The sequence below is a fragment of the Neovison vison genome, chromosome 4 (assembly GCF_020171115.1).
Source record: "Neovison vison isolate M4711 chromosome 4, ASM_NN_V1, whole genome shotgun sequence".
Lineage (NCBI taxonomy): Eukaryota > Metazoa > Chordata > Mammalia > Carnivora > Mustelidae > Neogale > Neogale vison.
In genome coordinates, this window is record NC_058094.1 from 135528899 (window position 1) to 135543979 (window position 15081).

Below are 15081 nucleotides of genomic sequence, written 5' to 3' on the forward strand. Positions count from 1 at the left end.
AAATAAATAAATGAAAATCTTAAAAAAAAATTCCATCTGAGTTACTGCCCAGAAGTCACACTGGGTCAGGATTCTGTTGAGTCTGGGGCTATGATGTACGCGTCCTATGGAACCCCCATCCACCCACCCACATCTTCGTAATGACAAAGTTGTTGTGGCAGGCTTGTGAGTAAACCCAGCTCTGGAGCCCTTACAGCCACGACCGCAGATCCCAGGGAACATCCAGTTGTTCTGCACGTACCTGGCTGAGTGAGGCTACTTGGAAGAAGCGGACGGAATGAGAAATTGGAATACGTGGCTTGTGTGCCTACCCTTTCCTACTCCAGTCCTGAACACCAGTCCCAAATCAACAAAAGATGGGAAAAACATCCATTCCAGTTTTGACAAGTGCCTGGAAGTACTGGAAACAGTCAAGGTCAAGATGGCGGCACATGGGGCGCCTGGATGGCTCAGTGGATTGAACCACTGCTTTAGGCTCAGGTCATGATTTCGGGTCCTGGGATTGAGCCCCGCAGCATTGGGCTCTTTGCTCGGCAGGGAGTCTGCTTCCCCCTCTCTCTCGGCCTGACTTGTGATCTCTTTCTCTGTCAAATAAATACACAGAATCTTAAAAAAAAAAAAAAAAAAAAAGGAGGCGGCACACAGGAACGCGGATGAGAGAGGTCAGCCGCGAAACCCCGCCCCCTGCAGGTGTAGAAGATACCATCAAAACCGCACCTCTGAAGGCCTAGGGGCACGACCTGAGGGTATAGGACAGGAAGTGTTAAAAGTGGGTGCCAACCCGCATGTTAAGGTGGGTGATGTCAGAAACCACTCTTGCCCCCAGACCCTTTTGCCAGGGAAAGAGAAGAGGAACGTTATGTGAGGAGCACATGTATCTAGTGGAAGCACTCGGTCCTTGTGGCCATTAAGGTCACCTGGTCCTCACCACTGATGGGACCCCCTGGCAAAAGACTGGGCAGGAAAACCCGATTCATTCAGAACGAATAACAACCAAAACAAAATCCAGCACATCTGTACAAGGAATAAAGGTGGTTGAGTCCCACCATTACCAACAAATGAAAAACACGTGCCCAAAAAGATGGTCACACGAGGCAGATGAAAATAGTGAATGTATTATTTGCCATCGATGGAAAAATAGTTAATAAAGCAATTCCGCATATTAAAAAACACACCCAGCAGAACTGTTACAATTGGGTGATGAGGTGACAAGATAGTAAGAAGATAGGAAATCGGAACTGGGAGAACCTTGAAAGAAACAGAAGGGAAAGAGTAGCCGTCAAACAAGATATAGTTAGAAGATGCACCGGTCAAATTAATACCGCACAAATTATGGTACGGGACATAAAAAATTGACATAAGAAACACAATTGAAAAGAAAAAGGTTTTTTTTTTTTAAATTAGGGAAATGTTATGGATAAAAAATATGGGGAAAAGAAATCCATGCAATTGGCGTCCTTGAAGAAGAAAATCCAGGGCTGGAAGATAATAAATTGGTAATGCTGGAACCCATCAAAAGTTTCCAGGCAAGAAAACTGAAATCTACACATTGACAGGTCTTATCTTGTGCCATGGACAATTATTCTAGAATGGTCTACAATGAAACGTATCCCACTAAATTTGTTGAATTTTCAAGTCACTAGCAACTTGGCAAAATTACCAGGTCAGATAAAAGCAGGAAAATATCAGAGTGGCCTCAGATTGTTCCATAATCACATCCAAGGCCAACGATAATGGAGTTATTTCTACAAAATACTTGAGGAAATACTAAGTCAAGGATTTCATATCTAGCCGGGCTGCCTTTCAAATATAAATGCTGCAAAGAATTCTAAGTACGTAAGAACCCAGGTTACATTATCTCATATGATCATCTTAAGGAAATTACTAGAAGACAAATTTTAGCCCACCCAAGGATGACCGGTAAATTACAGGGTAAGGATAATGATAAGCAATGAACATGTGTTCCGGTAAAAGTAAGACTAAAACAAAAAATGGAAATTCAGATGACAAGACAGACTGGAAATGTTATGTTCCCTGAAATGTATAAGTGATATGACAAACAAAAATTGGAAGGTTAGCGGAAATGAATCAGAGAGAAAGAATAAATTGATGAATGTCAAAATCAGAGGCGATTTGTTCAGGATTCACAACATTGTAGAATATAAGCATAGGCATCTTTCATGGTACAAGAGAAGACATTGACATAATATCAACCAAAATGACATGGTGGAGAGGAAAATTTAATGACAGAAGAAGAGGAATTTTTATTTTGCATGGTAAAAAAAATATATATATATACACACACACACATATATATATGGTTAATATTATTATATATAATAAATATATTATATATTATTTTATATTTATATATTTTATATATATGGTTAGTGTTATTTTATTATTATTTATATGAAGTTCCAATTATAAGATAACCACCAGCACGATAAAGCATTATTAAATATAAGTTTATTTTTTTAAGATTTTATTTATTTGAGAGAGAGAGAATGAGTGGAGGGAGAGACAGTGGGAGAGGAAGCAGCAGGTTCTCCACCCAGCAGGGAGCCTGACTCATGAGGATCTGAGCCAAAGGCAGAGGCTTAACCAACTGAGCCACCCAGGTGCCCCTAAATATGAATTTAAAAGTAAAATCATAAGTATAGGAAAACACTTAGCTAAGAACATATATACATGAAACTTTATTTCATGCTTTATAGACCTAACCTTGCCTAAATAAGAAGGTATATGAAACGTACAAGACACACATTTGAAACAAAACATTTTGGAAAAAGTCTAAGGGCAAAGACACATCAAACAAATAGGAATACAGAGATGTAGGGGGAGAGAGAGAACAGGAGGGAGAAAGGAAGGAAAAAAAGCAGGGATCATCAAGTTACTTTCATACAAGGTAGACTTATGTGTAAAAGGAGGACTCAGAAGACATTTATTCACATCTGTACACAACATTCAAATGCCACCAGCACAGGAAAAGGGAGAGAGACAACCAAGTAGGAGGGGGATCATGATTTATCTGCCTTAGTCTAAGACAAATGCAAGGTTGAACTTTAAGGAAAGAGAATTCCTAAATAACAAAATGAATATAGATCTGATTCTGTATTCCCAAGATAGGAAATTAGAAATTCTTTCCAAGTGCCCATAAATCATTCACCAGAGTAGATTATATATTAGTTGACAGAGGGAAATGCTATTAATTCAAAATGTGGATGTGATAAAGATGTTTCCTGGAGGCAATGTAAAAATTCGCACGCAGCCACAGGAACCGGGATTCAGTTTTCAGCTTTGGTCAATTTGATTGAAAAAAAATGCTAATATGGAGCAGTTTCTTTCTTTTTTTTTTTTTTAAGATTTTGTTTAAATCTTAAAAAAAGAGACACAGCAAGAGAGGGAACACAAGCAGTGGAGTGAGAAAGGGAGAAGCAGGCTCCTCACCAACCAGGGAGCCCGATGCCGGGCTCGATCCTAGGACCTTGGCATGATGACCTGAGCCAAAGGCAGAGCCTTAATGACTAAGCCACCCAGGCGCCCCTGTGCAATTTCAATCTATTCTTTTTTCTTATTATAAGTGCACTGAGTAACTTCGGAAATTCCTGAGAAATTCCACTTGGAAATTAAAAGAAACTTCACTCAAACAGCTCCTGGGAAAAGAAGACCATCGACACCCATACTGCAAGAGAATCCACAAGTCCCATACTGCAGACGGAATCCACAAAGTCTAAAAATAGTTCCATGGAAATGGAAAAATAGAACCAGAATATACTGAGGGCACTTGTCACAGGTCTGAATTTTAAAATTGCAGCCCCTGACGGGCTCAGTCGGTGGAGCATGTGACTCTTGATCATGGCGTTGTGAGTTCAAGCCCCATGTAGGGCATAGCATGTACTTAAAATCAATCAATCCATCCATCCACCTGGGCATGGGGGAAGCATGTCATAGGAGGGATAACCACAAAAGGAGGGAGAAAGGGGAAGACAGGACCCATTCCCTGGCTTCTCCTTCCCAACACCTTAGCAGCAGGGGGAGGTTGGCAGGAAAGCTCCCAGCCTCCACCAACCTCCATATTGGGTGACGGTCTGACAAGGCCCTTTGATGCTTTCCTTCAGGACCTCCACAAAGGAGGGGACACAGCTATTGGCCTTCCTAGGGTCCTCCTGTCCCCCAACCTACAAGCCTCCTCAGACAAGAGAACATTTTTTCTCATGGCCACGAATGATGGGCAACTACCATGGCCGACACACGGCAAGTGCTGGACACACAGTTTTCCAAAGAAGGATGAGCACAAACACTGGACTCCTAGCAAGATGGATGATGTCAGGCATATAAAAGGCACATTCCCACAACACGTGAAGGAACAGTCCCCAAACAAAACAAAACAAAATACGACCGATGTGTAAAAAGACAGTATGAAGTAGGATTTTTTTTCCATTTTAGAGTCTCGACTCTTGATAGATAATCATTTGCTTGTAACACTAACAATAAAAAAAGAAACATATTAAAATCAAGGAAGTCAGAACAGGATGTCCACACGCTCCCTACTGTCCAGACAGCATAAAGGACACGTGCATGTTCCAGATTCTTCCGTGTATTCATCCCTGCTCTGGATCCCAAGCAAAAGCACTACCGATAAAAGTCTGAAAACATGGGGTGCCTGGGTGGCTCAGTCCTTTAAGGCCTGCCTTAGGCTCAGGTCATGATCCGTGGGTCCTGGGATCCAGTCCCAGATTGGACTCTGCTCATCGGGGAGCCTGCTTCTTCCTCGGCCCGCCGCTCCCCCTGGGGGTGCTCTCTCTTGCTCACTGTCTGACAAATAAATAAATAAAATCTTTAAAAAAAAAAAAATAAGAAAGGTCTGCCAACAGGAAATCAAATGCTCTCATTGATGTAAGCCTCTTTAAAAGGACAGTCTGATCTTCATAAACATTCATTGTCACCAGCTCTTTTTCTGAAGGTGGCAAATGCTCGATTTACATTCCAATGACCCCTCCCTAGGAGGGTGCTCTCTGTGGCCAGCCTCTATTAGCACCATCCGGTGAGTTCAAAGACTGGCAAGTGATGAAGGCTTGCATGGGAGTCACACAGTGGGGAAGGACCACAGAGACATCTGCTTTGGTTTTGTCCCCATCAGCCCAGCCTCTGCACACTGCAAACAGTCCAGAGCCCCCGGACTGCATCACAGAGGAATGCGGGACCCAGAACCCAGCCAGGCAGCTGCTGGGTAGAAGGACCACCACCTTCTTACCTTCCTGTCCCCTCTCTATTCCCTCTGGCAGAGCTGGGCCAGCAGGCTGAGATCCCATGCCTACCCACCTATGGCCTACCCACACACCAGCGGCTTTGACCCCTGTGACTGGTGCCTGGGAGGGGAGGGTGGCCGGGAAGGGGGGCTTCTGAGGTGCCCTCCCACCCAGCCTGCTCCAGAGGGACCTACACAGGGTGTCTGTGAGTGACAGGAGATTGGATGTCCATTCTTTCGTTCTTTTCTTGTTCCAAGTTTGCTAACTCCTGGGAACGTCAGGGGGAAGGGAAGAAGCCCCCTTGCCCACACACCTCCAACCTTGGATCTGACCCCGGACCCCAGAAGAACATCCCAGCAGTGAGTGACACCCGGGAGCACGTGGGCTCTCACAGGCCGGTACCGTCCCCTTTCCAGGTCTGGTCTTCACAAGCACCTCAGTGCAGAGCCCCACAGGCCAGTGAGGAGGAGCGATGGGCAACGGCATCCTCTTTACCAAGAGGACCCCGACCAGCGTCAGTGACGGATCCCTGGCCCCAGCTCTGTGACCAGCAAGAACCGGACCTGGACTCCAGGGGCAACTTTTCTTTCTTTTTTATCTATCTATCTATCTATCTATCTATCTTATCTATCTATCTATTTATTTGACAGACAGAGATCACAAGTAGTCAGAGAGGCAGGCAGAGAGAGGAAGGAAGCAGGCTCCCTGCTGAACACAGAGCTCAATGTGGAGCTCGATCCCAGAATCCTGGGATCATGACCTGAGCCGAAGACAGAAGCTTTAACCCACTGAGCCACCCAGGTGTCCCCCACCCTTTTTAAAAGATTTTATTTATTTATTTATTTATTTATTTTATTTATTCATTTGAGAGAGAGCACAAACTGGGGCAGAGGGAGAAGCAGTCCTCCTGTTGAGCTGGGACCCCGATGCGGGACTCCATTCCAGGACCCTGGGATCATGACCTGAGCCGAAGGCAGATGCCTAAGAGACTGAGCCCCCCAGGAACCCCCAAATGCAACTTTTGATGCCAGCATCTCATGATTCCACATCTGGGATTTGGAAGGGGATCTCAAATGCTTGAAGGCCATGCAGCATCAGAAGGCAGGACTGGCTCCCAGGACCCAGCATGTCGAAGAAACAGACTTTGGAAACTGTTAGCTCAGACTATGGGTACAAAACTCCCTCTTCATCAAGCTCGCCTATTAAAAGGTCTGAGCCCCAAACCCAGCTTGGAGGTCAGGGGCTCCCCGACGACCAAGCAATCCTCACGTGCTAGCTGGGGTCCTACAATACAACTCAATCCCATCACACACGACCTGAGGTAGCCCCACGTCCCATAGTTAGGGGCTCATCACACAAGAGCACACACAGTCTCCTGATGCCCTTCTGAAACCCAGATTGTTACCAGAGACTCTGACGACCTGCAGTGAGAAAGAAAGCCACAGACCCCAGCTGGAGTCACCTGCCTCCCAGGACAGCAAACCAAGACTTCACTGTAATTTCAATTTCTCCAGGAGTGGGATCTTAAGTCCATCAATCTAGAATGTTCTAATCTACGTTGATGAGGTAAGGTGTCAAAGAGGTCTTCTCCTCCCAGAAGAAGATGAGGTGATCCACATAGTAAGCCCCCAGCCCTTCCCCACAGGGAAGGCCACTTTGCCTGAAACAATCCTTTCTTGTCTTGGCTCATAACTGCTTTACCCCACGTTCCTTCCTAGAAAAACCTTCTATTTGGTGCTGCCCCGGAGTTCCCCTCTGTTTGCCTGAAGGAATGATGCCAGAACAAGAATCACTTCATAGAGCCAACTAGACCTTCCAATATACTCAGCTGAATTTTTTGTAAGAGAGTTAACTCAGGAACGGACGGAAGAGCAGCCTGGGATGAGGTCTGGGGAGGCAGCGCCGGGCTCCCCCAATCCAAAGCCCACAGTCCCTTGGAGATCAGACGGGCAAGGCTGGACTAAGTCATCGGTCATCAGTGATTGATTCAACCTGCTTAGGAGACAATTCGCATTGCTGTCCCTGGGCATAAAACAGACCCAGGCTTCAGGACACACACACCCTCCCGCTGGTCCCAGAGCGCTTCAGAAAATGGAAGAAAATCTAAGTCAGACATTCACAGATGACAGAGTGAAAGGGTAGCAGAGTGACTAAGGGGGTATGTGTGCTCCCACACAAAATGTTTGTAAGCACTAAGTGGTGATGACTCGTTCCCTGGGGGCATGAAGGGCATTCAGAGAGCAGGAGACTTTGCGGGGAATAACGGGACCCGTGTGATCCTTGGTTTCTCTTAATAGGCTCTCGATGGCTGAACGCGATGTGTGGGAAAACGTGACCCAGTGCTCAGAGGAGCATGACTGTGGCTACTGGTGATGGGGAAGACTGGGGGAAATGGAACACAACATGACCTGGGGTTGGAACAAAACAGCTCTGTGGCCAGCAGGGAGATGGGTCCATGGGAGCTTTGAGGGGCACGAGAAAGGATATAAAACTGCATTTCTGGGGGTGCCTGGGAGGCTCCGTCGGTTGAGCGTCTGCCTTCGGCTCAGGTCATGATCCCGGGGTCCTGGGATGGAGCCCCGTGTCCTGCTCCTTGCTCAGCAGGGAGCCTGCTTCTCCCTCTGCCGCTCCCCCTGCTTGTGCTGTCTTGCCCTTTCTCACTCTCTCTCTCAAATAAATGAATAAATTAAATCTTTAAAAAAATAACTACATCTCTTCTTCTTCCCACCCCCTGGTGTCACCAGCCAATTCTGCACATTCTGGTCCCCCTGAGACGTGGGGGCACAGAGGGAACTTCTGGGGCTTGGGGCTCCCAAGGTCATCAGGAAGGTCAATTTCTGCTGAAACGTCAGCTATTCACCAAATACAGGAGAAAGGGGTTTCATACACTTGCTTGAAGTTCCTCTCAAGGAAAAGAAACAAGAAAAATGTGTAGCATGAGGCGCCTCCGGCTGGTCTGCAGGGCGGCAGGCTGATTGCTTTGGAAAATGGAACTGGACATTTCCAGCTCGCATCCCCAACAGGCTTCACACTGGGCTTCTCTCAGGACAAATCGAAGTCCAGACATGGGGACGCTGCTGTCACTCAGAGACCCAGCACGCAGGCTTGCTCCTTCTCCTCCTCCTCCCAGGACCCTCTCCAGCCCCTGCAAACCACAGGCACCTAATAGCCCCCAAGGAGACAGTAGGCGCGCTTTCAAGGTCTGCACCATTGTTAGGGTTCTCATTTTGCTGAAAACCTTTTTAGGAAGTTGTCTTACTCTCTGGAGTCATGAATTAACATTTGACTTTCTTTGTATTCATGAAGTCCCCTGGAGCTCCCACCATAAATTGTCCTGTGATAACCACCCAGGAATCTTGGGGCTGGAAGGAAACTTAAATTGTATTGCACGTCCTGATCCCACCCAAGTCTGCCACCCCAGAGGAACGTTTCCCAGTGTCAGCCCCTCAAAACATCAGCTCCAGGGGCTGCTGGCAGATTATAAAGGAAAGAGACAGATGGAGTGAGGAAGAGGAGGAGGAGGGGGGAATGTAAGGAGGGAGGCATGGAGAAGAGGGGGGTAGGATCCAGGAGGGAGGAGGGAAGATGGAAGGGGGAGGGTTGGAGGAGGGAGGAGAGAGGTGGGGTGGTAGAGATGGAGGAGGTGAAGAAAGAGGGAGGGAGGAGTGGGGAGGAGGGGGAAGGCGGGAGGGAGGAGGGGGGAGGAGAATAGGAGGGAAGAAGGAAGGAGATATTCATTATTATTATCTCTTCCCTCCTGCTCAACGATTCCCAACAGATCAGACCCTATACTAGAAACAAATAACATAAAGTAATTTAAAAAGAGACAAAACCCTCTCTTCTGCTGCCCGATTCCCACCTGCTTCTCCCCCTCCCCCCGCATATAGTGGGCTCCTGGGAGGTCCACACTCAAGTTTCCAGGTGTGTTGTCCCTATCTCCAGCCTCTCCTGCCTCCCCACCAACACACTGGCTACCCTCCCCTCCACGGAGGCAGCTCCTGGGGGACCCATCTGCCCCACATGGGAGCCTCACCCACTGGCCCCAGACCACTCCCAATGCCCATCCCAGCCCTGGGACAGTAGTCCAACTCGATGTCTCTCCATCACACCCTCCTCAAATCTGTCACCTCCCTTCTGAAAGCAACCAGAATCTGTCCCCGGGTTAGACCAGGCCACAGTCACGTGGGGAAACACGTCAGCCTGCTAATGATGAAGGCCCATGCCAGCCTTCATGCCATGAGTCAGATGGCATCACTCCAGCTCAAAACCCTCCAGCGGCCATACACATCCCTCAGCCCACCGGCAGCCGGGCTCTCTGTGGGTAGCTTTAGAGTTCCACTCCCACCCTCATGCCCTTGTGTACTCTACTGCAGGCGGCCCTTGCCCCAGGGCCCTTGCACTGGCTGCTGCTCTGGTCTAGAGCACTCCCTGTGTTTCTGGGAGAGAGACAATGTGGGAGGGAGTAGGGAAGGCCCTGCGTGGCTCAGTCGGCTGAGCATCTAACTCTTGAATCCAGCTCAGGTCATGATCTCAATGTTGTGGGGTTGAGCTCCAGCCTTAGCCGGGAGCTGCTTGGGATTTTCTCTGTCCTTCTTCCTCTGCCTCTCCACTCCCTCTCTCTCAAATAAATAAATATATCTTTTTAAAAAGATCAAGAGAGAAAGAGAGAGAGAGAGCAGGCCTGTAAGAGTCACTTGTGCTGAGCCCAGGTCAGCAAACCAAGAGGTCATACTTAGCCTAAGTTCCAGCCCACTAGGAATGTACATAAGCTTTAACCAGTCAACCCAGGATTATCTGGTCAGTAGGAGAGCGAGCCCCGGAGCGACCCCTTAAGCTCCCCTTGGGAGGGCAACCTTGCCTGAAACAATGTGTTCTTGGCTAATAATTTCTTTAAAACATTCTCGCTTTGCCTTTAAAAGCCTTCCCCTTTCTACATCTCCGGGCGCGCCTTAGTGTTTCCTGAAAGGGAAGATGCCTAACGCCTGATTCATGAATCCCTGAACAAAGTCCATTTGATCTTTAAATTTACTCAGTGGAATCTTTCTTGTTTAACAGATTGAACATCACCTTCCCGGCAAGGCTGACCTTAACCACATTAATAATTTTCCGTGCACTCCTGGCTACCTTCATCCCTACCGGCCGCTGGCGCTTACCTCCTCCCTGTATTCAACTCAAGCTACTTCCTGTATGCGTGGACCGCGTCCCTGAGCTCGGGCCCAAGAGCAGGGATTCAGCCTGTCCCTTCACTGACTCACCCAGGTCTCGAGACCGATAAACGGTATAGAAATAGAGTTGAACACATAAGTCAATTAACGACCACATAATTCATCAGGCGCCAAACATGACAGCAGCCTATGTGTCAGGGTGTTGTGGGGATGAATGACCTGTTTCCAGGTACTGGGAGAAATCGACTTTTTATGATGCTATCTTCTCAGCTGGATCTCAGGAAGACGGCACTCTGTAAGCTTCTGTCTAGCTAGTGATTATATGCGGACCATGTAATCCGCGAGTATTAGGGAGCTACTGAAAATTTCACATGAGTGTGCTCTGTGGTCAAAGCCGGACTTCAGGACCGTCCCTCAGGTGGCCAAGTATCAGGATCTTATAGGATCTCCACAGAGCCTCAGGCTCCTGCTGGTACACCCAGCCCTCAAGAGACAGGCCCCTTTGGAAACTATTAATGAAAGAAGGATATAAGGCCATGAGAGCCTCTAAGGCTTGACTCTTTCAGAAAAGGACAGTACGTCTTCACCTCCTTCAAAGGAGTAGAGTAAGATTTCTGAGAAATAGCGTCGTGGGAGCCCAGGGAGGAGATAACTAAAAATGAGTCCATGACCCAGGATTGTAGCAGGATACACCGGTCAGGCAGCTCAAGACAGAAATGTTTCCACCCATTGGGAGGAGTGTCCCCTGTGTATATGTACTCTATGTCATATATTCATATATGTATTAGGATACATTATACACAGATATTTATACAGATGTGTGTGTGTGTGTGTGTGTATTACTCAGCCATAAAAAAGGATGAGATCTTGTCATTTGCAACAACATGGATGGATCTCAAGGGTATTCTGCTAAGCAAAATAAGTCAGACAAAAAACAACAAATACCACATGATTGTGCTTATATGTGGAATCTAAAAAAAAACAACAAATAAATAAATTAAATTAAATAAATAAACAACACTCACAAGAAAAAAAAAACGGAAAGCGATTTGTAACTACAGAGAAAAACTGGCTGGAGAAGGGAGGGGGATGGGCAAAACAGGTGATGGGGCTGGAGACCGATGCACTCCCTGCTGTAAGTTAAGTAATTCCGGGAGATGCCACGCATGGCATGGTCCATAACACAGTCCAGTAGACGGTGACAGACGGTGACACAGAACGTGGGGAGCCCTGAGTGACACACAGAGCTGCGGAACCACCACACACGTCAGCCACGCTTCAACAACAGACGGGATCAAGGAAGCCTGTGACCCCGGAATCCCGCCAGGGCACTCAGCTCACTCCAGCCCGAGGCCCGAATGGGCCTCAGTCCAAGAGCTTACCTACCATCAAGGGGAGAAGAGGCACACGTTCATGTCCCTCTCCTCCCCCAAAGTCCGTTCGCCGAGCACCACGTTCAGCAGGAAAGGAAAGCGGACCACATGGGCCACCTTAGATGTGCCATGAAGCCGTTGGCAGGGTTGGGTGCTGTTCTGTTCTGCCCAACATACCCCTGGGGAGACACCCTGTGTGGGGGCGGGCGAGGTAACCCCAGCCTCCTCTGTGCGACAGACCCAAGGGAACCTCCTCTCCTCCCTGCAGGCCCAAGGCTCCTCTCCCATGGTGGAGATCACTAGCTAGACAGAGGCTTACAGAGTGCCGTCTTCCCGAGATCCAACTGAGAAGAGAGCATCATAAAAAGTCGATTTCTCCCAGTACCTGGAAACAGGTCATTCATCCCCACAACACCCTGGCACATAGGCTGCTGTGATGTTTGGCACCTGACGCTTTGCCAGAAAAAGGCTTTTTCTCAAATTCTGCTCATGAAGCAGCTGCCGCCAAGAAAAATAATGTAGGAGCAGAGAAGCAGTGGCTGAAAACGTTCAAAGCCAAAACTATCATCATTTGGAAAGGAAAGAAATGCTTTTATTTTATGAAGAAGGAGGTAAAGGGGCTTCGCAGTGATCTGCACAGTGAGGCGGCCCCTGGGTTAAAATGACACCCTGGTCTCTGTCTTTCTGACCCTCTGGTCTGTCCGCCACACTCTAGTCCCCCAAGAGAGTCACTGTCAGGTGGACAGAGCCTGTGCTCAGGCCACTATGGGCAGGCTCCCCTGTGGCACCACCTTTGGCTTCGTGAAAATGCACTAGTGAGTTATAGTGTGGAGAGCACATGCCCAGACAAGGAGGGCATAAGACATCAAGACACCCATCCTGCCAGCGTGACCCCAGTCCCCCTGCTTCTGCGTGGCAGGTGTCCCACTAAAGGACAGCATCTGCTGCCTGCTCTCCTAACTAAAAGATCCCAGGTGGTCCCCCTGATGACCTCCCCTCCGGCCCTTTCCTCCTGTGCTCCTCAGCCTAGTCTGGGCCCGGGACAAGAGGTTAGAGGAAGAGTATCTCGCAGCACTGAGTCCCCCCCACCGACCTCAGCCACGTGGCTGTCAGGGTGCTGACCACCCGATCAGACCCAGGGGTCCACATCCCAGTCATACACGGCCCCCCACTCCACTTTGTGAGCCCTGCCTGGCCTGCCCTCCACCTTCAAGTGCTCTGGTCCAGCTGCTCTAGCCTGTAACTGACCACCGCTTCTCTCCCGCAGGGACGGCACCTGCCAGGTCACCAATGAACTCCTATGTGTTCGCAGACTGTCCCACAGATCCCCAAGGCACAGACCCCGGCCTCTGGGGATCCCGCTCTTCCCCGCAAGTAGGCCGAATTTTTCTGGATTGGTACGGGAGAGGACGTGACCTCTTCTGTTTCCCTAGCTCAGATGGGGGACATCTGGAGTCCGACACACGAAACCCCTGTGACTACTGTCCAGACTCACTCTGAAGGGTCTTTGGAGCTATGGACGCCTGGTGTCAAATTCAAAGTCCCACAGGATCCCGTCATCTCAACAATCACTTCTGTGTCTGGATGGCCCTGGGCATCATTAAGTCAATTGGAAGGAATTAGAAGGGGAAATGGACTTTCTTTAAATGTTCTTTGGAGGGCACCTGGGTGGCTCAGTGGGTTAAGCCGCTGCCTTCGGCTCAGGTCATGATCTCGGGGTCCTGCGATCGAGTCCTGCATCGGGCTCTCTGCTCAGCAGGGAGCCTGCTTCCCTCTCTCTCTCTGCCTGCCTTTCTATCTACTGTGATCTCTCTCTGTCAAATAAATAAATAAAATCTTAAAAAAAAAAAATGTTCTTTGGAGCGACTACAGAGAAGCTCCAAGACTTCCTCTAGGCTGGAGTCCAAACGCAAAGCACACCCCTCCATAAAATGGGGGTGCGGGTGAGGTAGATGCGTGGTGTCTACTCACAGGTCCCTGGTGTGGCACGGGTACGGCATGGCCTGTGCCTGCACAGCTGGTTCCACATCCTCCTGCCCAGTATGCACCAGGATGATGGCTCTCTCGATCATGTCTTGCAAAGGGACAAAGATGTAGTTGTACTTGAACCCATCGGCTGGTAGGCTCTGAGGATGAAACTTCCAGGAAGGGTTTTTCACCAAGTCTGTCCTCATGCTGTATAAGATGCTGGTCCGGATAGTGTAGGTGACGTGGGGTGCCAGCCGCAGGGACGGGGCCCCCAAGTTCCTGTCCGCCAGGGAAGTGTTGAATATGACACCTGCCGGCAGAAAAGGGAAAACAGGGGTCATCACACCCTAAGGGCAGGAGTCGAGGGAAGGTGGATGAGCCGTGAGACTCAGCCCAACCCCCTCTTGGGGAACCGACCACGCCCTGGAGAGGCATCGCTGAGTCTCGCTGTCAGGCAGGCAGGCAATGCTATATAAACACCTGCTGTGTGTCCTGGTTATTTGCAACAAAATAACCTACTAATGTAACAAAATGATTTCTTTTGCATCTTTCCAGGACTTGAAACATGACAGCAGGCTGCTCAGATAATCAGACTTTGCTTTTCTGGGATAGAGTGCATGCATGAGAATGAGGCACGGAAGGTGCAGTCTTGGGTTGTAGAAGGAGAAGATTAGGGATGGAAGGAACAGCACAGGGACTGTGGTCAACAGTATGGTGACAGGTGGTCTCGCGTTGCCTGTGGTGAGCAAGGCGGGACGTAGAGTTGTCACACTGTACTGATGTCATGTGTGTCAGCTAGATTTCGATTTCTGAAAAGGAACCAATGTCTTTGGGGTTATCGATCATTCATTTTTTTTTTTAATTTAAATTCAGGGGCACCTTGGTGGCTCAGTGGGTTAAAGCCTCTGCCTTCAGCTCAGCTCATGATCCTAGAGTCCTGGGATCAAGCCCCGCATCGGGCTTTCTGCTCTGCGGGGAGTCTGCTTCCCCCTCTCTTTCTGCCTGCCTCTCTGCAAACTTGTGATCTCTGTCTGTCAAATAAATAAATAAAATGTTTTTTAAAAAAACTCAATCAGCCAACATAGAGTACATCATTGATTTTGGATATAATGTCCAATGATTCATCTGTTGCATATAAAGATCATTCAAAATGTGAACATAGGGACTCGATTCCGGCACATGAATTCTCTGAATTTCATACACAGTGCCTGTTGAGGGTAGGACGGGACACTCCTGAGGTTCACATGTGCAAGTCCTAACCCCCAGCAGGTCAGAAGGTGAGCTCCCTTGGAAAGCGTGTCCTCACAGAGATGGTCAAGTGAG

The 15081-nt window shown here is 48.5% G+C and overlaps 1 protein-coding gene across 1 annotated transcript in view; it reads right to left on the reverse strand.

Annotated features, from left to right (window-relative positions):
- The window catches only part of ABCA13 (ATP binding cassette subfamily A member 13), a 330719-nt gene that overhangs the window by 179079 nt on the left and 136559 nt on the right, over positions 1–15081 (reverse strand). The window contains exon 32 of the mRNA XM_044246994.1: positions 13762–14068. Within this exon, the coding sequence (XP_044102929.1) occupies positions 13762–14068 (307 nt within the window). The remainder of the gene's footprint in view (positions 1–13761; positions 14069–15081) is intronic.